The sequence below is a fragment of the Gopherus flavomarginatus genome, chromosome 17, assembly GCF_025201925.1.
Source record: "Gopherus flavomarginatus isolate rGopFla2 chromosome 17, rGopFla2.mat.asm, whole genome shotgun sequence".
NCBI classification, from domain to species: Eukaryota; Metazoa; Chordata; order Testudines; family Testudinidae; genus Gopherus; species Gopherus flavomarginatus.
Genome location: NC_066633.1, coordinates 11,798,432 through 11,824,658, shown reverse-complemented (window position 1 = coordinate 11,824,658; position 26,227 = coordinate 11,798,432). Strand labels below are relative to the sequence as shown.

The 26,227-nt window shown below is 43.7% G+C and overlaps 1 protein-coding gene across 21 annotated transcripts in view; it reads right to left on the bottom strand.

Annotated features, from left to right (window-relative positions):
• FNBP1 (formin binding protein 1) overlaps nt 1-26,227 on the bottom strand; it is a 153,822-nt gene that overhangs the window by 35,104 nt on the left and 92,491 nt on the right. For all 21 annotated transcript variants that reach the window (XM_050926111.1, XM_050926113.1, XM_050926112.1 and 18 more), the window contains exons 7-8: nt 13,445-13,573; nt 11,837-11,983 (exon numbers count right to left, since the gene is read on the bottom strand). In XM_050926111.1, coding sequence (XP_050782068.1) covers nt 11,837-11,983; nt 13,445-13,573 — 276 coding nt within the window. The remainder of the gene's footprint in view (nt 1-11,836; nt 11,984-13,444; nt 13,574-26,227) is intronic.

Genomic DNA, 26,227 nt, shown 5'->3' with positions numbered 1-26,227 from the left:
TTTTTAAATGGTCAAAGAACTAAGTATCATCTAAAGCAGAGGTGGGCAAATATGGCCCGCAGGACCCTCCTGCCCGGCCCCTGAGCTCCTGGCCCAGGAGGCTCGCCCCCGGCCCCTTCCCCACTGTTCCCCATCCTCCGCAGCCCCAGCTCACGGCGTTGCCTGCACAATGCTCTGGGTGGCGGGGCTGCGAGCTCCTGGGGCAGCGCAGCCGCAGAGTCTGGCCTGATCCGGTGCTCTATGCTGCACGGTGCATGGCTGGCTCCAGACGGGTGGCGCGGCTGCAGCACTGCCAGCCACCAGTGCTCCATGCAGAACAGTAAGGGGGCACGGAGCGGGGGGCAAAGAGGGTTGGATAGAGGTCAGGGGACTTCAGGCTGGTGGTCGGGGGGTGTGTGTGGACAGGGGTTGAATGGGGGCAGGTGTCCTGCGTGGGGGGGCAGTCAAAAAGGAGGGGGGGGTTGGATGGGGTGGTGGAGGCAGTCAGAGGCAGAGGTTCCGGAGGCAGTCAGGGAGAAGAGGTAGTTGGATGGGTCAGGGGTCTGGGGGGGGGCAGTCAGGAAGGAGGGGGGGTTGGATGGGGTGGCATTGGGCAGTCAGGGGACAGGGAGAAGGGGTGGTTGGATGGGGTAGGGGTCCTGGGGGGGGCAGTCAGGAAGGAGAGGAGGGGTTGGATGGGGTGGCGCAGGACAGTCAGGGGCAGGGGTTCTGGTGGGGGGAGTGTTCAGGGAGCAGGGGGATTAGGATGGGTCAGGAGTCCTGGGCGGGGGGTCATCAGGGGACCAGAAGCTGGGGGGGATGGCTAGGGGGTGGAGGCCGGGCCACACACCCCTCCCCAACCAACCCTACATACAATTTCCAAAACCTGATGCGGCCCTCAGGCCAAAAAGTTTGCCAGTCCCTGATCTAAAGAAACAAGAAGTATGTAGCACTAACACCAAATGCAATCAGAAATCAAACAGGCAACATGGTTCACTGTAGAAGACATTGAAATGGGAGTTAAGAGATCTGAGTTCTTTTCTCAGATCTCTCACTAAGCTGCTATATGATCTTGGGCAAGTCACTTCACTTTCCTGTGCCTCAGTTTCCCAGTTGTAAAATTATGCTTAATCACCTTTATAAAGTGTTTTGAGGTCCACAGATCAAAAGTACTATGTAAATGCTCATTAGCATTCCTGTTTATTTCCCTTGAAAAAATTAAAACACCTGCGTTTGAATGGACAGCTTGCATTAGGTGACTCATAACAGCTTTTGCATGCACTCAGGTTCACTAATGGGCAGCCACAAAAAATCTTGTGCAATACAAACCTTCCATTATAGAATTGCTATGCTTGCAATTGCAAGCCAGATATCAAAAGCTCTGATAAATGCTGCTGTCTTACGGAGAATCAACTTAAATGCTAATTAGTCTTCTGCTGTTGTGAAAAGCAATGTGCCCTTCTGTCCACATTGAATTTCTGTAGACTAGAGATTCTCAAACTGTGGGTCACGATCCAAAAGTGGGTCAGGACCTCATTTTAATGGGGTTGCCAGGCCTGGCTTAGACTTGCTAGGGCCTGGGGCTGAAGCTGACACCCAAGGGCTTCAGATGTGGGCACTGGGGCTCAGGTTACAGGCCCCCTGCCTTGGGCTGAAGCCATGGGGCTTTGGTTCCCCACATCCCACCCCCGCAAGGCAGTGGGGCTCGGGCTTTGCCCCTCCTCCCGCACCTGTGGTGGTGGGACTTGGGCAGGCTCAGGCTTTCGTTCCCCCTCCTGGGGTTGTTCAGTAATTTTTGTTGTCAGAAGAGGGTCACGGTGCAATGAAATTTGATAGCCCCTGATGTAGACAACTACCTCATTCACAAAATGGCCACATATTGCATGCAATTATTTTACCTATTATCAGATAACTAACCAACCAACCAAAACAGTAATGATACATAACACTCTTGTGCGTTAGATCTACAAACGTAGCAAATTTTCAGATGCAAATCTTTTAATTGCTAATGTGCAATTCACAGCAATTACATAAATGCATTTTAATCAAGTGGGCTTTTCAAACACCCAGGCTGTGATTTTTAAAGGAGCCTACTTTCCATAAAGCACATGGGACCAGATTTTCAAAATTCTCTCAACACTTACAAATCTGGCCAGATGTGCAAGAGTGCTCCACATCCTGTGCTTGATATCCGCTGGCCATTTATTCTGGTGCCTAAATGGAAGCTGAGATGTTCTGTAAAACTACCCCTACCTCACTTAAACAAAATCTAGCATGTACAAAATATTAATGCCTGGTGCAATGCAAACAAACTTTGGCTAAGTCCATTCACCATAGTTTTTAAAAGTGTCCTAGCATGAGCCTCACCCCATTGAATATATGTTTCAAATCTGTAAACAAAGAAAACTATTATTCTTTAAATTCTTTCTCCTATCATCCTTCCTTAATATACATATAATCTATTGGCTTTTCTGGAGAGGAAGCTCTTCATTTCATACCATATGGATATTTTCTCTCTCTCAGGTCATCAGAGATATTGCGCCATAGTCCCTAGAGGGCTCATTAGCCAATGGATATTAGGAATACTGCCATGTCACTGCACTTCAGAGAGAAGAGTGGTGCTTGACCACATTTTGTGGCTTTTGTTTGTATTCCTCTGAGCATATGGAAGCAGCCTAGCATGATATGCACATATCCAACCTGCATTAAGCAAATGAATTAAGCAAAGACACGATACAAGATTTTCAACATCAGCTAAGGGGCTGAGGAGGAAGGATCCCATTGAAAGCTAATGAGATCTGTGCTCGTAAATCTATTAGGTGCTGTGTAAATCACCCCCATAAACCTTAAAGGAGGTACTGTAGCACTTTAGTTTCACCTTAGCTTGACATTAAAACTTGTCTAATTCTAAAGATATTTAATTATAAGCATGAAAGCAAAAGCTGGGGGGCGGCAAGAGACAAAAAAAAATCAGATTACATTATATACTTGTGCTTTATTCCATCCTTCTGAACCTTTCAATTCTTCTCCTTTAATTATATAATATTCCTTCCACATTGTCAAAACATCCTACCACTACAATGGAGCTAAAAATAACCAGCTCATTCTGTGTATCGGACAGTGAGAATGTCATAACAGGAACTCAGAAGTCCATAACAAATTAATCCTATCTACTGACAGGGCCTGCAGAGGCAAATTCCACACAGGTTCACTTAACAGTCACTGTGGTTTAGCCTTGAAAAAATGACATCTGCCTTACAATGAAAACGAATGGAAAAAAGTAGCATGCACCTAGTAAGTATATTAGAAATACAGAGACAAATTTTAGTCCCAGATAAATCCATGCAACGTCTCATTTATTTTAGTTGGAGTTCTGCATGCTTAGGAGAAGGGAGAATTTGATTCTTAACAAGTATACTACTTTTCAACAAGTGCAACAACTAAATAAATTAAGCCTGAAAAACTGGCAGCTTTGGAGGTGGATAGGAGAGTCGTTCAGTTTTCTTTCCAGCTAATGTGTAATGAATATTAAATATATCCAACATATCCTGTCAGTTCTTAACACAGAATAATGAAGTGGAACAAAAATGGTTTTCCAGAAGTCTCGCAAGGAGAAGTCCCCACATGTATTTCAGTGCTAGGGAACAGATACATAGACAAGGACATTCCGTTCTGCTTTGAGCTCCTTTGACTCTTGAACATTGTCTCTGAAAATCAATTAGTTGATGGCAAGAAGTGTAATTCATTTACTTTCATTTTATTATGAAGCAGCACCTCCATCACACCTGCTAGAATCCACATGATGAATGGTTTAGCCCAGGCGTGGCCAACCTGTGGTTCCGGAGCCACCTGCGGCTCTTCAGAAGTTAATATGCGGCTCCTTGTATAGTCACCGACTCCAGGGCTGGAGCTACAGGCGCCAACTTTCCAATGTACTGGGGGTGCTCACTGCTCAACCCCTGGCTCTGCCACAGGCCCTGCCCTCAGTCCACCCCTTCCTGCCCCCTCCCCTGAGCCTGCAGTGCCCTCGCTCCTCCCCTCTTCCTCCCAGAGCCTCCTGCACTCCACGAAACAGCTGATTGGGAGGTGTGGGGAGGGAGGGGGAGGTGCTGATTGGCAGGACTGCCGGTGGGTGGGAGGTGCTGGGAGCAGGATGGGGGGCTGCTGACATATTACTGTGGCTCTCTGGCAATGTACATTGGTAAATTCTGGCTCCTTCTCAGACTCAGTTTGGCCACCCCTGGCTTAGCCTCTCTGTACCTGAGGTTTCCTTAATGTAAATGTTGATAGCAACATATTTGTAATGTTTCCACTTTGGCAATTCAAGCCCATGGTGGCTCTTCATTTTTAATACTTCCCAGTCATCAGTGTATAGGGCAGATGGAAAGGAGATGGGTGTGACATTTTGATGCAGAAAGTAGCATCTTAGATACAGTGAAAGAAAAGTTCAAGCATTATTACTGCAGCTGTGTGAGCATGTGCATACCAGAGGAACAGATGGGATCTAACGGAGTATGCACACAACTCCCTCAGTGGGCTTGCTCAAGTCAAGTAAGGTGTGTGCAGACCTCTGAAGATCAAAGGCATAATACAAGCCGTATTACACACCATGCGACCACAACTGTGGTGCTTCCTATGGAGTTCACTCAATTATGTTTCCAGCAGAATAAATACATTGCAATTCTGGGTGCCACCTTCTTATAGACTCATAGACTCTAGGACTGGAAGGGACCTCGAGAGGTCATCGAGTCCAGTCCCCTGCCCTCATGGCAGGACCAAATACTGTCTAGACCATCCCTAATAGACATTTATCTAACCTACTCTTAAATATCTCCAGAGATGGAGATTCCACAATTTCCTTAGGCAATCTATTCCAGTGTTTAACTACCCTGACAGTTAGGAACTTTTTCCTAATGTCCAACCTAAATCTCCCTTGCTGCAGTTTAAGCCCATTGCTTCTTGTTCTATCATTGGAGGCTAAGGTGAACAAGTTTTCTCCCTCCTCCTGATGACACCCTTTTAGATACCTGAAAACTGCTATCATGTCCCCTCTCAGTCTTCTCTTTTCCAAACTAAACAAACCCAATTCCTTCAGCCTTCCTTCATAGGTCTTGTTCTCAAGACCTTTAATCATTCTTGTTGCTCTTCTCTGGACCCTCTCCAATTTCTCCACATCTTTCTTGAAATGCGGTACCCAGAACTGGACACAATACTTCAGTTGAGGCCTAACCAGCGCAGAGTAAAGCGGAAGAATGACTTCTCGTGTCTTGTTTACAACACACCTGTTAATGCATCCCAGAATCATGTTTGCTTTTTTTGCAACAGTATCACACTGTTGACTCATATTAAGCTTGTGGTCTACTATGACCCCTAGATCTCTTTCTGCCATACTCCTTCCTAGACAGTCTCTTCCCATTCTGTATGTGTGAAACTGATTGTTCCTTCCTAGGTGGAGCACTTTGCATTTATCTTTATTGAACTTCATCCTATTTACCTCAGACCATTTCTCCAATTTGTCCAGATCATTTTGAATTTTGACCCTGTCCTCCAAAGCAGTTGCAATCCCTCCCAGTTTGGTATCGTCCGCAAACTTAATAAGCGTACTTTCTATGCCAACATCTAAATCGTTGATGAAGATATTGAACAGAACCGCTCCCAAAACAGACCCCTGCGGAACCCCACTTGTTATACCTTTCCAGCGGGATTGGGAGCCATTAACAACTACTCTTCTTATTTACTATACGTACAGCACAATTTCAGCACTATAAATAGTAGACTTCATAGTTGCTGTATGGAACAGTATTATTTTTATAGATATTTGTAATACTAAATGTACGGAATTAGGTAAAGAGCCAGGCGATCCTCAGAACGTCAGTAATGGTCTTGCTATTAGCCTTTAACCTTTTAATGCCAAAAAGAACAAACATTGAAATCTTAAAGATCCGTACATTATTCAAACTAGAGTTAATTTGAGATACTTTGGTACAAAAGGCAGTGTTGCTCACTCCTGTGATTTTTTTTCATGTGTCTTACAATATCTGGTATTTTACTTAAACCCTCAATTCCTGGAGTCATGTTATTACACGAGAATCTCAGCTTTCATTTAAAAAAAAAAAACACAACCACCAAATTTCGAGCCATCAGGGCTATGTAGAAAGCTAGAAAACATGGGTCAGGTGCACCCAAAAGGCTCAAACCCAAAAGCTAAATGAAAATAACCCGTATTTATTATATTTAACAAGCTCATGATTTTTGAGCACTGTACTTGGGGTTGGGAATACTCTACTAGTGCTTGCAATGAACAAAATGCCAACGTTTCTTGCATCTAAGAACTCCTGTCTCATCTCTGCACTGGTTACATATGAAAGCTCACAGTCTGACTTACCCAAAGCAGGGTTGCTCTTTTCCTGCCAGGGCAGGTTTTGAGTCTTGGCTCGTGTTCCTTTAACCACATACTATCAACAGTTCTCAGTGCATTCAGCCTTGCCTGAAAGCTGGCTCATTTTCAAAGATGAATCCAGCCCAATCTAGGTAGGCTGTCCAGCTCCACACTCAGAATCCAGCATTTCCATAATTATGAGAATAATTACAATAAACAAATTTCTGCAACATTCAGTTTGATTTGTGGTTCTGTTGAAAAGCTAGAGCAAACATTTCTGCCACATAAGAATTGATCACTAAATATCTGAGAAAATACCCTTCATCTTCTAATTGATGCTGAAACCTATTTACTAAGGCCTTGTGTACACTACAGAGTTAAGTTGATGATCATATGCTGCTGTAATTACATCAGTTGTCCACGTCCACAGAACACTCGTGTCAGTGGAGCGCATCCATAGTTGGTGCTCTGGCACTGACAGAGAGATCATTGCATCATGGGTTGCTATCCCACTGTGTAACCAGCCACCCTCTGCTGCTGGGAGATCTGGGAGCGGATTGCAGTGCATCATGGGGGAATGCTCACCATCTCACGATGCAGTTATTTCCGTCCCATCATTCCACGGGCTTCCGACTTCATTTTGCGCCGGTTTTGAATAGCCTCTGTAAACTGTGTGCCTGCCATCTCTGCCTGAAAGCATGGATCCTGAACTGCTGACTAGTCTGGTGATGAACATTATGAATGCAACACAGCTGGTCCTGCAGTATTTCATGAGCAGGGAATAAAAGTGAATCTGTGGTGCCTGCCCTGCTGTGTGCAATGGAAAGAAACAGTTCAAGATTACAGCTGGTATTCACGAAGCAGCTGCACAAGGTGGACTGTTGGTACTGGGCTTGGGAAACAAGCACTGAGGGATGGTATCGCATCATGATGCATGTATGGGATGACGAGCAGTGGCTGCAGAACTTTCAGATGTGCAAAGCCAACTTCCTGGAACTGTGTGCGGAGGTCGCCCCTGCCCTGCGGTGCAAGGATACCAGAATAAGAGCTGCCCTCACAGTGGAAAAGCGAATGGCAATTGCTGTGTGGACGCTGGCAAATCCAGACTGCTACCGGTCTGTCACGAATCAGGTTGGAGTTGGAAAGTTCACCGTAGGGGCTGCGGTGACGCAACTGTGCAAAGCCATTAATTGCCCCCTGCCACAACAGACTAAGACTCTGGGTAATGTGCAGGAAATAATTGATGGCTTTGCAGCAATGGGATTCTCTAACAGCAGTGGAGTGATAGATCGCACGCATATCCCAATTTTGGTCCCAGATCAAACTGACATCAATGTGGGTTGGTCAAGGAAAGTGCATGATGCACGCATCTTTAGGAACACTGGACTGTATAGAAAGCTGCATACTGGAACTTTCTTTCCAGACCAGAAGATTCCAGTGGGGGATGTGCAATGCCCACTCTGCCAACCCTTTGCTCCCGTGGCTCATGAAACCTTACCCTGGGAACCTAGACAGTAGCAAGGAGTGCTTCAACAACAGGCTCAGCAGGTAGCAAATGAACACTGAATGTGCCTTTGGCAGATTAGAAGGTTGCTGGCACTGCCTTTCTGACAGGTTAGACTTCAATGAGGAAAATATTCCAACGATCATAGCAGTCTGCTGTGCTCTGCATAACATTTGCTTTGTTATAAATGAAGGGGGAAAAGTTTCCCCAGGGCTGGAGCACTGGGGTGGATTGGCAGGCTGCTGATTTTGAGCAGTCAGATACCAGGGCAATTAGAGGGGCTCAATGTGGGGCTATTTCGAATCAGGGAGGCTTTGAAGGAGCATTTTGACAATGAGGCACAGTAATGTGTTTTTATGTGATGCATTCAGACAGACACTGTTTATTTGCCACCTTGAATGACCACTGCAATGCTTGCTTCCTGAGCTTTAATTCCAGTGAGCAAACGTTGCTGCTAAAATTCAAATACAGTGGCTATAGGCAGGAACTACCATGTGCATGACACAAATACTCATTTTGTTTCAAAGACTACACTTTAATTAAAGGATAAAATTTTTTATTTTTTTTCCCCAAACTGCAGACATGGCAACGAGGAAGCGTCTCTCGGTTAAGTCTCTCCAGTTGTGTGTAACTCCAGCTTTCATCATGAAACCAAGCTCTCCGGGTGGAGTGCAAGGGGTATGGCGATGGAACGGGAACATGCAGGGAATGTGTTGGGGGAGTTTGGAAAGGGCATGGAATGACATTCTGTATTAGCTGCAGAGGGAGTCATGCACGGATGTGCTCAGACTGCAGCGCTATGAGGGACTCGAGCCTCTCTGTCTGGCCCTCCAATAGCTTTATCATCCACTCTTGTTCTTCTATTATCATCTCCTTTCCAGGCTATCCAGCCTGAGTTTTTCATTAACTATATGGTTTGTGAAGAGGGTCACTACATGCACCTAGGGAGAATATTCTGAATATTGGCACCTTTTTCCACAGGCTTGGGTAATCAAACCTGATATCTCACTTCTGAGGGTAACCCAGGATGCAAGGGTGCATCTCCTGCACGTGTGCAGTTTCAGACCAGGTCCGTATGCTGCTCACCTGTATGCTACTTTGGTCCCTGCAGAAATAATTGCCGGCTGGCATGGAGTAGGGGGACAGACAAGGCAGCTTTGCCAAGGAACCTTTGGCAGAGGATTGCAGAGTACCTACATGAAAGTGTCCTGTGGAGGATTCCCAAGACATCCCAGTGTACATTAACAAACTTTTCCACAGGGTCCCCAGTGCATAGCTGCATAGGCTTTGTTGTTAATTTCTCTCTCTTATCCCTTCTCTATCATATAACAAAGTAAATGAGACCTCAATCTCCTATCGCTGTGCAGTACCAAAGCAAAACACATGCTTACCAAAGCTTGCCTCTCCTGCTTCATGTGAGCCAGAGTGCTAGGTCTGGCTAGACCCCTCCGGAGTCAAAAACAGATACTGGCTTGACACACCACCAGATGACTCTGTTGCATGTCCCACATGCTTCTCCAACTCCACTTCCTCATCCACCACTTGGTCCTCAGGGTTGCCTCCACTGGCCGCTGCCTCCAGCCCAATGTGTCCATAGGGCTCTTGGTGGTGGGGTTACCACCTAGGATGGCATGCAGCACCTTATAGAAGCAGCATGTCTTTGGTGCTGCACCAGAGCAACAGTTGGCCTCCCTTGCCTTCTGGTATGCCTGCCGCAGCTCCTTGATCTTAGCATGGCACTGCTGCATGTCCCTTTTGTGTCTCTCATCCTGCATGAGACGAGCAATCTGCCCACAGATATCAAAGTTCCTACGACTTGAGCGACGCTGCAACTGCACAGCCTCCTTTCCCCACAGACCCAGCAGATCCAACAGCTCTGGCGCACTCCATGTGGGAGCCTGTCTGTTGCAGAAAGTTAGCATGGTCTCCTGGGAAGATGCTGTGTGAATAGTCTATGCCATCCAAACAGGATATTCAAAAATTCCCAGGCATTTAAACGGGAGAGTGGCACATGCCTGTGTACCTTCAGGGCAGTGGAATCAAACTGCTGACCAGTGCGGTCATGATGGGCACTGTGGGACACTTCCTGGAGGCCAATTAGGGCGACATATGCAAGTGCTGTCTACACTGATGCTGCGTCACTCTAATTATGTTGCAAAAAGCTTTATGCCTCTTGCCGAGGTGGTTTTATTTTGTCTGTGTAGCAGGGGAGTTACATCAGTGAGAAGAGCATTTCAATGTTTACACCTCCACTATTTTGCTGATGAAAGCTGACTTTTGTCGACAATACTGTGTAGTGTATACAAGCCCTAAGTCACATCTTTAGAACACATTATCTTATCTAAATACACCCAAACAAAACATTTATGTATAGAATGCATGTTAATGGAGTAAATTTGGTACAGAAACTTTTCCTTCTTAAAAGACAAACGACCCTATGGATTAACTTGCTAAACGAATCCATTTGTGAGAAGAACAGATTTTTTTCATGTATCTGACTAAGTGGGTATTCACCCACGAAAGCTCATGCTCCAATACATCTGTTAGTCTATAAGGTGCCACGGGACTCTTTGCTGCTTTTACAGATTTTTTTTCTGTAAGAAGACAACAAAGCAACTACCTTTTCATACAATAAAACAGCACTAGAGCTATCCTTAGTTAACATGTGACAGAGGAAACCTTTTCGGTGCACTAACTGGGTTTGGGTGCAAGTTCTGTGTTTCAGTTTCTCTCTTAACAGTGTACAGTAACTCCCCTCACTTAACGCTGTAGTTCTGTTCCTGAAAGATGCAACTTTCAGCTAAATGATGTTAAGCGAATCCAATTTCCCCATAAGAAAGAATGTAAATAGGGGGGTTAGGTTCCAGGGGGATTTTTTTTGGCCATACAGTACAGTACTATAGTTGAAAGGTGCCCCCACCTTACCCCACACAGGCAGGTGCCCACTGGCACTGCAGACAATGAGGCAGGCAAGGAGGCTGAAGGTGCAGTACGCTAGGAGCATGTTGCACAGTAGCATCTTCCCCTACTCTGCAAGCACCAGGGGCTAGGGGCTCAACCCTTGGCCCCGCCCATGCCACCTCTTCCCCCAAGCCCCCACCCTTAACCTGCCTCTTCTTCCCCCCCTCCCCCTTTACTCTACATGCCACATCCTTGCTCTTTCCCCTGCCTCCTGCCAGCAGCAATCAGCTGACTTGCGGCGTTCAGGAGAGAGGGGGCTCCTCCCCTCCCCTCCTCCTCCCCTCTCCCTCCTGAACACCACAAGCCAGCTGATTGCTGCAGGCAGAAGGCAGGGAAGGGAGGTGGGAGATGCGGTGCATCTTCGCTGCTCCCTTCTCCCTCCTGCCCGCAGCAATCAGGTGGCTTGTGGTGTTCAGGGAACAGGAGGGAGAGGGGAGGAGCGAGGACTCAGCGCGCAGGCTCCCCCTCCCTCCCCCCCAGCCTCCTGCCTGTGGCAATCAGGTTTGAGGCATTCGGGAGGCAGGGGGAGCCTGCACACCATGTTCTCGCTCCTCCCTCGCCTCCCGAATGCTGCAAGCCAGCTGATTGCCGCGGGCAGGAGGCAAGGGGAGGAGGGGGAAGGCACTGATCTGCAGGGTCTTCCGGTGGGCGGGAGGCGCTGTTGGGGAGGGGACGGGGACACATAAGGGAACTGATAGGGGGGCTGCCAGCTGTGGACAAAGCAGGCAGCCAAACGATGTTATAGCAAAGCATTGCACAACTTTAAATGGAACATGTTCTGCAATTGAGCAGGGACGTAAGATCGAAACAACATTAAGCGAGAGGACCTTAAGTGGGGAGTTACTGTAGCTGGTTGTAAGCAGTTTGGGGCAGCGACCATCTTTATGTTCTGTGTCTGTATAGTGCCCAGTACAATAAGGTTCTAGCTCCCGACTTGCACTCCTAGGTTTTATTATACAACTAATAAATAATAAAGAACACAGGAGAAAGAAGATACAAGATTCAGCACTTACATTTTTCTGATCAATTGATTCTGCTGCCTTTGTTATTCCATCCAGACACTTCCCAATTATGGGGATCACCTGGCGGTCCACTTCTGCATAGGTTTTCATGCATTCGCCTATCCTCACTATCCTCCTTTCCTCCATCTCTTGTATTTTCTGAAACATTACATTTCACTTTGATCAAACATCAAAAGTTATTTCACAGTTTCAATTAATTTTAAAATTTCTGCAACAAAACAGCTCCTGTTATATTAATTGTTTAAATAAGACTTTAAACCCAGGCAAATTAAGATGGTTATTCTCATGTACTGTATGGTTTAGTGATATTAGAGATCAAAGGATGGCCTCAGAATAATCTCCACATTACTTTATAATGTTTATATCAGGGCATCTCAACATAGCGCCCTATTGATCACTACAGAGAGTGCCAAGGATCTCAATATCTGTTCCATTGACCTCTGGTTTAGGACACAGGAAAACCAGATGTTGCATATTTCTGTTATGATGGATCATAATAGGAGGCACAGTGTGTGTCCAGGTGTCAAAGGTGCATGTTTCATGTTGAAACATGAGATCTGATAGGACACTGACTGCTGAGAACCATCCCCTCATATGCATTTTTTTCCTGTTAAACTGTGACCCAACCATGATCAACAGAAAAATGGAACAATTACAGGAAAGAACACTGATATTATTCTTTTAAAAGTAAAACAAGCTCTCTGAATGCTATTTTAACACTTAAAGCAAAGCAAGGGAATTTTCTGGAGCACTGGTAACGCACAGGAACCCAAACTATGCTTAGCCAAGGATGCAAGTTCTATTCTGCTTACCAGATCCAACGTTTTATGGTCTCTAAAGGCCTTGTAAAAAGTGTATACATGGCCTGGGGATGCTGCTTTTTTTTTTTTATAATACAAAATACCTTGGAATAATTTATCCTAGACATTGGCTTGAATGACCATGCATAAAGAGCACAGCAGTTTCTCTCTGCCATGTCTTTTTTGGTCACCATCTGACATTTTTAGTAAACGCAATCAAACTGTAAGCATCTGCCCCCTTGACATCCATTAAGTTACTGCCCTGCATTAACGTGGTATAAATCTAAATATCTTTGAAATCTAGGTTTGAAAACAGGTCACAAAGGAGCACAAGGTTTTATAGATGACAATTCTCTCAGTTGATTCCTGCCCCGACAATGCAAGCAATGCTCTCATTCCCCAGACGCTTGGCATAGAGTATAATAAAATGAGACTATGAGTAATGTCACCAGGCATGCCCCTTCCTGCCATACCAAGTAGCAGACTCCCACCTCCCACATTATCAATCAGTCTGGTAGCTAGCCCAGAGGTCAGAGGGAGTTTAGTAGACTGAACCCCAGAACATCTCTCTGGATTCATAGGAATTGTTGCTCCCACCAAAGAGAGGAACAACTTCTTTTAGAGATCCTGGGTTGCTGCATCATGTCCAGTGTCTGCTAATGTGGTGCTGTGGTTTCTGAAGAGCAAAGAACTGGTATCACAGAATTAAGCTGGCTTACCAATGCATTTGCAAAGTATCTAGTCGATGTAGCCACACCAAGAACACAGGCTGCTGTAAGTCAGTACTATGAGATCTCACCTGGAAGATGTTTGGTATGTGGGTGTGATAATGTTCGCGTTGGTCGTGGTTGAATTTCTGAAGAATGGATGAGTATTCTGCTTTGCTGTCTTCTGCCATTTGATGTCGTATTTGTGCTTGCTGTCTTGCCTGAGGAAAAGCCAAAACAACATTATATTTTACACTATTTAAAGGTAAGTTGCACCAGACTAGGACTGTATGGTTTTAGCCACTCCGATTTTATTCCTACTGCATTGACCACTATTCAGCACACACTAAACTTGGTGGGAAACATTCGCAGATGGATCTTTGCACACTTTCCATTTTTACCATGTCTGTTCATTCTCCTCCTCCATTAAATATTACCTGCTCCAAGTATTTTTTCCAAATTTACACTGCCAAAATGCATAGTCCTTATTTTTCCTTTTCATGTTCTCACTTTTGACATCCAGGAATCTACTCTGCACTTTGCAGGACCTGCCCTTTTCTAAATACTCTGAATAGTTGGGACCAATCCCGTGAACCTTCTGCGCTTCAAGATCTCTTTGAAATCATGGAGATAAGCACTTTGAGAGCTTGCAAGACCAGACTCTTTAGAACTGTGTTCTTAGTTTGACTAAGATGATAATGGTTATTATGCCCCAAACATGCCTTCAGTTCTGACATCACCACTCATTTTCATTATTATCTGAGGAAGAAATCTTGTACCATAGCTGTAATGTTACTGCTCAATTTATTTCCTCCGATTCCTATGCTCCAGTTTATGTTTGGGCAGCTGATCTCTCCTATTCTCACCAATTTGTTCTTTCCGTGCACATGTTTGAATTCTGTGATCATCCCCTTATTTCCATAACAAGACTGTCACAGCCAGAACTCATCCAGCTCTCTCCTCTCTTCCTTACTTCTGAACATCTCTTGACCCATATGGCTGGTCTTCCCACTCTACCCCAGGCCTGCTCAGATGTTTTCTGCTCTCCTCTGAACAATCTACGTCCCTGTTAGCCAGCAAAGATTTTTTGCTTCCCCACACTAGAACCAATACCACAATGCTGTGATCCCACCACGCTCTTCCCAATGCTCCTGCATTTACACAGATGCACTTCCATGAATGACCCCTTCCTTCATATTTGCTGATCTCTCTCTCTCTTTTTAGATTCTCCTTCCTGAGACCTTCTGTCATCCGTTACACTGTCCAATATTATTTTCCTCTTTGTCTACCCCATCTGTTTATTTTAGCTGCCTTTTCCTTCCTCACTGTTGGCCTTTGCACAGCATCCCTCCCTCCCTCACCCCATAAGCCTTTGCCTCCTATCCTGTGTACACTTGTTCATTCTCTCCTGGTTTCTATTTTCTCAGCCATTGCATTGTTGCCCGTTCTGTTCGGACATATCACACCTCACCTGTATGTGCTCTCATCTGTTCCAAAAAGAGTCTCGTGTCCCTGGACCAAACGCTGGCCTCAGATAAGTTAACTGAAATTTTGTCATTGATTTCAATGCGATCAAGATTTGGCCACGTACACCTAAACCCTCCTGCCTGCACTAGCTTTTCAGGTATCCAGGCATGCTCCTAATCTGACAGTTTTTATCTAACCCTTGGAGCAGAGCTGAGAATATTTCTGGAGGTTTTGAATTTTAAGATTCATTCCTAAAATATTGCCAGGTTCAATCACTCATTCCCTCCCAAAACAATCCTATTAGAATAGTTCAGAATTGGGTTATTCTGTGAACTGTTCCAGGCAGACAATAGTTTCCTGACAATAAATCCACATAAAATATCAAATCATTAAACATTTTACGCATGATAAATGGAAAGTAACAAATTGTGCCAGAAGGTTTCAGGTCTCCTGTTCCTCATCTATTCATCCAGCTCATAGATATCACCTAATTATTTATTTCACTCAGTTCTGCAATTTCTTTTGCAAGCACATATGACTGAAAAATTTTCCTGGATTCATTTTATCTTAGTCTCATAAAGTGATGTAAGAACGCCAGTGAGAACTCATTGGGCATGATGTGCATGTCAAGAGCCAAAACAGTAGCATTAAATGCAAAATACTATAATTAGAAACAGATAAGTGAACTAAATCAAAGAAAACATCCATATGAAATGTTCCCAAGATTCTTCAGCTTTCTGCTAATTATGGTAAGCAAGCATGTATGTCTTCAGGAATTTTATTTATACTCAATGAAATCCCTAGAGGACAGTTCAGTTGTTTTTCTACGTGAGAGCTATATTATACACACATATTTGCATTAAATTTGTCTAAGGAACAATTATTGCTACATTTTTACACTGAAAAACACAATATAAAAATGAAGTCAACCATACATTACTATTATTACCTGGCAGATTTTTGTAAGATTGTCCCTTCCCCCACCTCTTACTCATGGTCCAGCTGCTATAGAGAAATATTTACTTATGAATCCAATTCTGTACAGCCATCTAAGAGCAATCCATTGTTCGAGCTAAGTTCTATGGACAGCGAGCTGCCATCATTTCTTGACTTCATCGTTGAAACATAAAACAAGTAATTCGTTAATACAGATTCAGGGCCTGGTCCTGCAAATCACTCCCACAAGGAGGCCCATTAGTTTCACATGAGTAAAGTATCTCATGTCTAAATGTTTGCAGGACATGGCTCATAATTTTCAATGTGAGTGTAAGTGTCCCAAAATAAAAGAACACAGCAGATGAGTAACTAGAATTGGTTACATTCCAAGACAAGAATTCCTATCTGAGAGCCACAGTAATGTTATTGTTCCTCCTCAACTTTTTTTTTTGCATTGGGCAAGCTCAAGACATTTTAAATGTTTTTCCAGTGAGGTATTTTGATCTTAAAATAAAATATAAAAAGAGCCTGAATATATATAAATATTTTACTTATTACTACTAACATCACCACTAATATTAACAGAGTTATATTTTATAGCTCTGTTCTTGTACTCCGGTGGGAGTTACAGAATAATGAAAATATGAATTGGGAACATTACATTTCAGATTCCGAATCCTAATAGATGCAGTAGTCTAGAGCTACAGGCACTGAGTCACACAGTCACACTGGAGAGGGAATCATAGGAATAATTTAAAGGCAAACTGCACATGAAATAAAATACAAAACTCTTTTTTTTAATCCTTTACTGCTCATTTATACATAAAGAAAGCTCTAAAGAGATGGAGTTATCCCTGCTTCTTTTTACATTCGAAATTTCTGGTTTTGGCTTGGCTTTTCCTAGAGGACAGGCTTTGGAAGACCAGATCCATGACCTCAGAAGTGAGTGCGTGAAACCTGAGCTGCACCTTTTTCAGCTTTTTCTCCCTTCTCCTTTCAAGTGGTCTGGGTCCATAGAACCAGAGCTCAGGTTCCAGATGTGAAGTCACATTCCAAGTCTTCCAAAGACTGACAGAATTCTCCAGAAGAATAAATATATGTCCAGACTAGATAGTTACAATATAACCAAACAACAACAAAAAATGAGGTCATCTGTATACATCCTTTTCATTAATGATCTGGAGGATGGCGTGGACTGCACTCTCAGCAAATTTGCAGATGACACTAAACTGGAAGGAGTGGTAGATACACTGGAGGGTAGGGATAGGATACCAGAGGGACCTAGACAAATTAGAGGACTGGGCAAAAAGAAACCAGATGAGGTTCAACAAGGACAAGTGCAGACTCCTGCACTTAGGACGGAAGAATCCCATGCACTGCTACAGACTAGGGGCCGAGTGGCCAGGCAGCAGTTCTGCAGAAAAGGACCTAGGGGTTACAGTGGACGAGAAGATGAATATGAGTCAACAGTGTGCCCTTGTTGCTGAGGCTAACAGCATTTTGGGCTGTATAAGAAGGGGCATTGCCAGCAGATCGAGGGATGTGATCTTTCCCCTCTATTCGACATTGGTGAGGCCTCATCTGGACTACTCTGTCCAGTTTTGGGCCCCACACTACAAGAAGGATGTGGAAAAATTAGAAAGAATCCAGTGGAGGGCAACAAAAATGATGAAGGGGCTGGAGCACATGACGTATGAGGAGAGGCTGAGGGAACTGGGCTTGTTTAGTTGGCAGAAGAGAAGAATGAAGGGGGATTTGATAGCTGCTTTCAACTACCTGAAAGGGGGTTCCAAAGAGGATGGATCTAGACTGTTCTCAGTGGTACCAGATGACAGAACAAGGAGCAATGGTCTCAAGTTGCAGTGTGGGAGGTTTAGGTTGGATATTAGGAAAAACGTTTTCACTAGGAGGGTGGTGAAGCACTGGAATGGGTTCCCTAGGGAGGTGGTGGAATCTCCTTCCTTAGGCCTGGTCTACACTACGCTGTTAAACCGATTTTAACAGCGTTAAATCGATTTAACACTGCACCCGTCCACACGACACTGCTCTTTATATCGATTTAAAGGGCTCTTTAAATCAATTTATGTACTCCTACAAAACGAGAGGAGTAACGCTAAAATCGATATTACTATATCGGATTAGGGTTAGTGTGGACGCAAATCGACGTTATTGGCCTCATTATTTTACAGTAGCTACCCACAGTGCACCGATCCAGAAATCGATGCTAGTCTCAGACCATGGACGCACACCACCGAATTAATGTGCCTAGTGTGGACGCGCACAATCAACTTTATAATATGTTTTATAAAATCGGTTTAAGCTAATTCGATTTTATCCTGTAGTGTAGACGTAGCCTTAGAGATTTTTAAGGTCAGGCTTAACAAAGCTGGCTGGGATGATTTAGTTGGGGTTGGTCCTGCTTTGAGCAGGGGATTGGACTACATGACCTCCGAGGGGGGCAGGGGATAGCTCAGTAGGGGGGAGACAGCTCAGTGGTTTGAGCATTGGTCTGCTAAACCCAGGGTTCTGAGTTCAATCCTTGAGGGGGCCCCTTAGGGATCTGGGGCAAAATCAGTACTTGGTCCTGCTAGTGAATGCAGGGGGCTGGACACAATGACCTTTCAGGGTCCCTTCCAGTTCTATGAGATAGGTATAATCTCCTTCCAACCCTGATATTCTATGATAATAAAGAGCACACAGAGGTTTGTTTTGGTTTTATTTGCTTTGCTTCTCACCTGTCATGCTGAAAGCTAATGAGGTCCCCCTCTTCATGGAATCCCTTTTCCAACATTAGTTTATGAGTCCCCAAATAAACATGCATATGAAGCATGCTGCCTCCTTCTTAGCTGTCTTTAGTCTGCTTTTGCTAAAGCAATTCTTTCTTAAAGCTCATATGCAACAAGAAAACCTAATCGTCACAGATACAACACTTCTAATAAACAGACAATTTCTTAAAAATTGAAGTGCAGCCTGATATCTTCTGCATTGTTAGTCTTTTCAGCCCCATATTTGCCAGGACATAGTAAAATTCAGATTTCCATCAAAACCACAACTCAGATTTTAGTGTTCAATTATTTCAAAGTCATGCTTTCTATAAATGCCTGAGTTATAAATAAAGGATGAGTCAGATCTGTAGGTCCAGATCCTCAGCTAGTGTAAACTGCCATAGCTTTATCTGACTTTGAAAGAGCTATTCCAATTTACACCAGCCAGGGATTTGACCCATTAGAACCCTCTCTAGCATAGGAGGTGCACAAAACTGCCATTATTTCGGTCTGAATGATGATGCTTCCTTTCTTAGCTTGCCATGCTAGATCTTGATGGTAAGTGGGAAGAACTGAAAGCCGTAGCTATTAATTGAATGGCTTTTCCAGTACTCAGTAAAAAATACAGCATAAAATGTCCATGTAAGAGGCTGGGTTTATTATGCCATGATGCTGCTAAGCAATTGTAAAGTTAAAATAAAACAAAGGATTATGTGACGTGTTTTAATGGCCTGATTTTTAGAGGTGCCAGTAGCTGCAATGGGAGTTGTGGGTACTCAGCACTTCTTAAAAAAACAAACAAAACAGGCCTTACATACACAGATTTGTCTCCCATGCTGGAAAACAAACTGAATAGCTGCTCAGTTTGGCAACAGTGCTTTTGCCTCTCTCTGCCAGCTAGCAGGAAAAAACAAACACTGTGGTATCAAACTTATGTTTGCCACATTTCCTGCACCAATTTTCTATCTAACCACTGAACTGCATTAATCAGACTTGCACACAGCAGCTACCGGTTGTTCCAGATGCCTGTAATGATCCCAGTGAGCCTTTGGAGATAGGGAAAAAAGGTGAGCTAAATGGGTGGCATTGGAGCAGAGATCAGTTATGGTCTACAGTCCTTTATGGATGAAGTAGCTCATTCAGAAAAATATTTTTTTCCCTTAAATGTAGGAATTAAAAGAATTTCAAATCTGGCAAACATTTTTTTCTGATGTAACATGGATTATAGGGCATGTCTGAGTCTCACATGCGGCTACTTAGAACACCTACTTTTAAAAGCTGCACTCCAAGAATTCTGCAGTTTAGCAACAGGGTGCATTTTTGTATAGGATGGACACTGCATATTAGGGCTGGAAAATTTCTTGGCTTTATCAATAATTTTTGCATGCATGCAGTGTAATTTAAGTATCTGCTTACTGAGCTCTAACCAAAACGTAGTACTTTATAATGGAAGACTCTTTGAATTCCTTTGACTATACAAAGATTTTTTTTAAAACACTCATGTTGCGAAGGTGAATTGGAAAAGGAAAGAATACCGATGTAAAAACATAAATTCCAGGTACTGAGCCTCTTGGTATGAATGCTGAGATGCAACGTATTATGAAATCGGCTAAACTGGAGTTTTAAACAGGCAGTCGGGGTGTTGTCATACTGTACCTTGTCCAACTCCCATTGAAGACAATGTAACTGACTTCAATTGATTATGGACATGGCCCTTTTACGATTAGCATTCAGAAATTCTGTGAGGAACAAGAGGCTATTATTATGTTATCATGCCATTACAATGATGTGTCAGAGAAGTTTAAAAAAATACATTATTCAGACTATGTCACATCCCCCACTATGGTTCTGTGTTAAGGGAAAACTGTCAATTAGTTTTCTTTGAGGGATGTTAAAATTTCTCCTATCCTATTTACCATTTCAGTCTGCAGTAAGGATGAAGAATGGAGCATGTTTTGCTGAGAACAATTCAAGGGAACTTTTCAAAAGACACATTCCAGAAACAGCAAAAGGGTCAATAGATATATTGTCTTCTAACTTTACACAGGCAAAATGTAACTCCCACAGGCTGTTGTGGTAGAAGGCAGATGAATAACTGAAAAAGGAAAAAAAATCTCCCCACAAAAAACTGTTTCTAGGGTACAATCAATCCACAATGGGTGGAACAGTTCAACTTCTCAGCAGTTGGTCTTGTCCAGAAGTGCAGAGTTTCCAGTTAAAAGTTTGATGGAGTTTTTTTATTTTTTTTTTAAATTTTGGGCAGACAAGTGTGTAAGATGAAGCACTGCCAGGCTGCCACCTGCCAAACAATAGATCTGTCTTTGGTAAATACAAGACCAGACTGAAATGCAAATATGAACAAGAAACTTCAAAATAGGTTAATGAGAAACGCATGCTAAGAAATAATTCACCAATTTCAGGAATGTTTTCAATTGTTCCTATAATATTTCAGTCACAGTGCCTGATGCTGCAACACAAACCATGAGTCACTGCTTATAACTGCAAATATTAATTACCAGGGAGTGCAATGGGACTGCTCCTGGTAGCAGTATGATCAGTAGAGTTTGCAAGACTATAATCCATTTTTAACGTTACAGTTTATGGACAAATAGTCCTATTGACTTCAGTCTCAACTCAGCAAGGTGCTTGAGCACATCTCCAAGTCAATGGGACAACTCACAATCCTAAAATTAAGCATGCATTTAAGTCCCTTGCTAAAACTATCCATTCAGTGGGACTGAGTGAGTATGGGTTTCATAATCAGGTCCTATGTCACAATACATTACAAATGATTTTCAAGTAGTGTATTATTATCCCATTGTTATTTATTCCTTTTTTTTATTTATTTATGGGACCAATGCTGCAAACACATGAGTATTATTATTATTATTACTAATTATTTGTATTACTGTTGCACCTAGAAGCCCAGTCATGGCCGAAGACCCCATCCTTCTTAAGCGCTATACAAAGAACAAGTAACTTTACTCAGATGATTAGACTCAGCTGGTGAAATCCTGACCTCATTAAAGATAGTGGGCATTTTGCCACTGACTTCATTGGGGCCAAGGTTTCACCCTTTGACTTTCGTGCTGGAAGAATCAGGTCCTATTATTAACTATTATGCCATGAGCATTTTGACCATCTCATTGAGTAAGCAGGAAATAGGTTTTCAAGGTTTTCAACATTTGATTTCCTTGGGAAAAGTAAAAGGAAAACAGATTGTTACTTTCAATCATTAGAAGGAAGAAATCTAACAAACTGTGAATCCCTGAAAACCCTTGGCTGAATGTAGCCAAATACAGTCAAGCAAACAGCTGATAGGGAGCTTCATTATCAAACCCCAGCAAATGTTATCTAGTGCGTTAGCACTCCATGTAGTTCTGCCAGCTTATCTGAACACACACTAATGAGAGAAATATTAGAACAATAAAATACCAAATAAGGCTCTAATGAGTAAGACAGATCTGATTTATAGAGTTCAGAAAGAACCACCAGCATTACAAAGCTGTAACACAAATCCCAACCCCAGTTCTTTAATGGTTCTGGTCCCATCTATACTGCAAACAAAAATTCATGTTCATACACATGCCAGACATGTACAAGCCCAGTTAGTCCTGGGACTACCTACCGCCTACCAGTTGGGCAGGTAAGCCTAACAACCAGAGAAAGGATGGACTTGTGGTTAAGGCACTATTCTGGGACTTGGGAGATCTGGTTTCAGTTCCTAGCTCTGCCACAGATTCCCTTGTGCAACCTTTGGCAAATCTCTCAATGCTTCTATTCCCCACCTGTAAAATGGGGATAACAATACTTCCTTTCTCCCATGTTTTGTCTGTCTTGTCCATTTAGACCAGGCCTGCACAACTCGTAAAGCGGCGAGGGCCACATTACTCCAAAGAAAACAGCTGAGGGCCGAAACCCCCCAGCCCCGTGGAAACACCCCCTACGACCTCCTGGCTCACGGAAACACCCCGCCTCAGCACCGCCCAGCCCTGCAGAAACAAACCCTCCTTCCCCAGCACCACCTCACCAAAACAGCTGTGGGCCAAAAAGGAAGGTTGGGGGTGGGGAGGTGACACTTGATTTTAAATCAGTCAGGGGCTCCCAGCTGAAGAGGTGGCTGGGAGCTGTCAGGGGCAAATTAAAGGGCCCGGGCCTCCGGCGGCTGGGGGAAACCGGAGCTTTGCAGGGCTGGGGCAGGGATTTAAAGGGACCAGAGCTCCTGCTGCGGAGGGGAGCCCGAGCCCTTTAAATCCCAGCCCTAGCCCATCCGCTGGAGCCGCGGCCGGGATTCAAAGGGCTCTGGGCTCCCTGCAGCCGCCGGGGAGCCCTGAGCCCTTTAAATCTCAGCAGCAGCCGAGAATCTTTGCAGGCAGCCCAGAGCCCTTTGATTCCCTGCTGTGGTTGGGATTTAAAGGGCTCTGGGCTCCCAGCCGCTGCGGGCAGACCAGAGCCCTTTGAATCCCAGCCGCAGCTGAGATTTAAAGGGCTCAGGGCTCCCCGCCACTGCGGGCAGCTCAGAGCCTTTTGAATCCCGGCCACGGCTGAGATTTAAAGAGCTCTGGGCTCCCCACCCGGCGAAAGCCCAGAGCCCTATGATTCGCCATTGCGGGCCGCACAGTGAACCTCCGCGGGCCGCCGTATGTTGTGCAGGCCTGATTTAGACTGTAAACCCTGCAGGGCAGGGACTGTCTCTCACTAAGGGTCTGTACAACTCTAGCCCATCAGGACCCTGTTATTGTTTGGAGCCTGTCAGTGCTACAGTAAAACAACAAATAAAAAACAACAGCAACCAACACCACCCAATGGTAGTAAATACACACAGAGAAGAGTACCAAGATTCATCCATACCGCTCGAAGCCTTACTGAATCAATCACACCTTGAAACCAGAAGTCCATCTCCCTACAACAGTGGTTCCAAGCCTCTGCTTATGGAGCATAATAGTCTGCAGAAACATTTCTGGTGGTCTGCAGAGTGAAACACAGGGATAGCTGGGATGTCGGAAGAGAAGTTAATCCAGGTGCATATGAAGTGGCATGCAGCATAAATAATGTGGAGAACCACTGCACAATTATAACACCTATTTGTAGGTCTAATTTATTGCAATAGAAACAGGTGTTCAAATGCTTGCAAACAACGAGGAAGAGGAAGCTTTGGAACTGTGGCTGATAAAATTCAGATAATAGAATCATAGATTATCAAGGTTGGAAGGGACCTCAAGAGATCATCTAGTCCAACCCCCTGCTCAAAGCAGGACCAATCCCCAAATCCCTAAATGGTCCCCTCAAGGATTGAGCTCACAACCCTGGGTTTAAGCAGGTCAATGCTCAGACCACTGAGCTATCCCTCCCCCCATATGTGGTGCTCTGTTTAGCTGCAGTAAAATAAGCAAACTAAATTCTGGGCTACATAAATAGAAGTATATAATATAAACAGTGGAAGTTATTCCAGCACCGAGGGATGAATCAGATCATATTTGGAGTACTATGCACACTTCTGGTCATCTTACTCTAAGAAGAATTTTACAGACAACATACAACCACAAGGCAGGACCAATGGAAGTAAGGAAATTGCTATTTTGAATTGTTAACCTTGCATTATTTTATATTTATAGCTAAAAATTATTGACTGCAAAATGTTGATTCATAGGCTAGCTTACAAACAATGTGCAAATTCCTGAGCCCTTGACCTCACTTTTTCGTAGTGCTTATTCAGGCAAAATACCCACTGAATTCACTTGAAGTGCAACTGAGTAAGAATTATTATTATTTGTATTGACATAGCACCTAGGAGCCCAATAAAAATGGAGTACGATGGTCCCAAGAATCTGACACAAAGTTAATTAGTCTCACATTGTATAATAGTGCCTTATTATTACATCCCTAATGAGTTTTTTGCCCCATATTAGCTCTTTACTAATTCAGAAGTTTGCAGTTTACATTTTTTCTCCCAGTATTGTACTACGTAATATAAAGTGAGGAAACTTCTACGAAGGATGCATTTTTATAAGATGCTCAGTCAAATGGTCATTTAGTTAAGAACTGTTGTGGGGTACAGCTGCTAACAGAAAGGAGATGAGGCCAAATGGATTTGCTGACCTAACATCCAAAAGCATCTGATGTTTCCAGTACTTGCTCTCCTCTTAGAAGAGCCAACACAGAATCTGTACACAGTACATGAGGGTATTTATGAAATGCAGCTGCTTCTTCATGTTACGGTGACCAGATTTCCCAATTTTATAGGGACAGTGCCAATATTTGGGGCTTTTTCTTATATAGGTGTCTATTGCCCCCGACCCCCTGTCCTAATTTTTCACACTTGCTATCTGGTCACCCTACTTCCTGTACACACCCAGAGACACTGAAGCCATTAACCCGTAGTTGACCAGAAAGCAAAATTCATAAATTGTGAGTCAAAGTGGAAAAGCAGCTGTTAAGAATCATAAGAATGTCACTAAGGTAAATAAACTGTAAATAGGACTCACCGTTAGAGAACATGCAAATGACTACCTGGAAAGAATCAATGCTTTCATGTACAGCTCTGCCCGTTGGGAAGGAAGCACTTAGAAAGAAGATGTGTTGGTGTAAACTGAGCAAATCACATTAGGTTTAATCCCACAGACCTCATGCAGACATTACCAGGGCAAAATCCCAATGAAGTCGATGGGAATTTTGCCTGAGTAACAAGTGAGTAAGGATTGCAGAGTTTAGTCCAGCTTTATGTTTAAAGCAAGACAAAAGCAGCTGCTTGTTCACCGAAGGTGCAATTCAGCTTGTGCAGAGGGCAAGCACAAGTCCTATGCACCACTTACCTCCCGCATAAGCACTTCAGTGGTACATAGGCTGTGTGTCTGGGCTGTGTAGGGGTGAATTTCAACCAGACTGCATATTTTGTTTGCATTATTGATTTACTGTTATAAATTCACAGCAGACAAAGTGGAGGAGGGTGGGGAGGAAGCTAGGGGTTTGGGATTATTTAATACAAAGGGTGAGATGCGCATTACTGCTATTCACCTGCGGCTCTGGATAAGTTTCCTCTGAGGCTTGTCTGCGAGGGTTTTTTTTAGTTGGTATACATCTTATCTCATTTTGTTATGACTTGACTACTGTTCAGGCAATGTGCACTGTAAAATGACAAATGAAGGGAAGCTTTAAACACAGATCAGAGGTCTCTCCCGGTCCCTCAGGTCTTCTGTAAAAGCAGCTCAGCATGTACAGGATAACAACAATTTATAAATTCTTAATGAAAAGGGCACCAGCCCAGAGGCTGAGAGAGCAGCTAACACTGCTGGTATGCCTCCATTTGCAAAGGCAAGAAGAGCTGCTTCTCCCAGGAATCCCTCTAACTGGCAGCCTTTCCAGATCTACGTGTAATGAGACTCTGCTAGTGATACACTGATCCAACTCATGACTATTTGATGCAACAATAATGGACACTCCTCCTACAAGGAGAAATAACATTGTCAGTTTTAACACAATCAAAAGAGCCTAAGAGCATCTGGAGGGAGCAGGGGGGGATGCAAATTTCAGACCCTACTGACAGCATTTTATTGTAATTACTTTTATTGACTAGAAAACAAAATAATATAAAGATTTAAATTGTTTTATGTGTTTTTACCCTTGTAGGCTGACATTAAATCACTCTGAAATATCTTATTTCCCTTGGTTATTTGCAATCAACCCCATTTATTACTGAATAAAAATGTT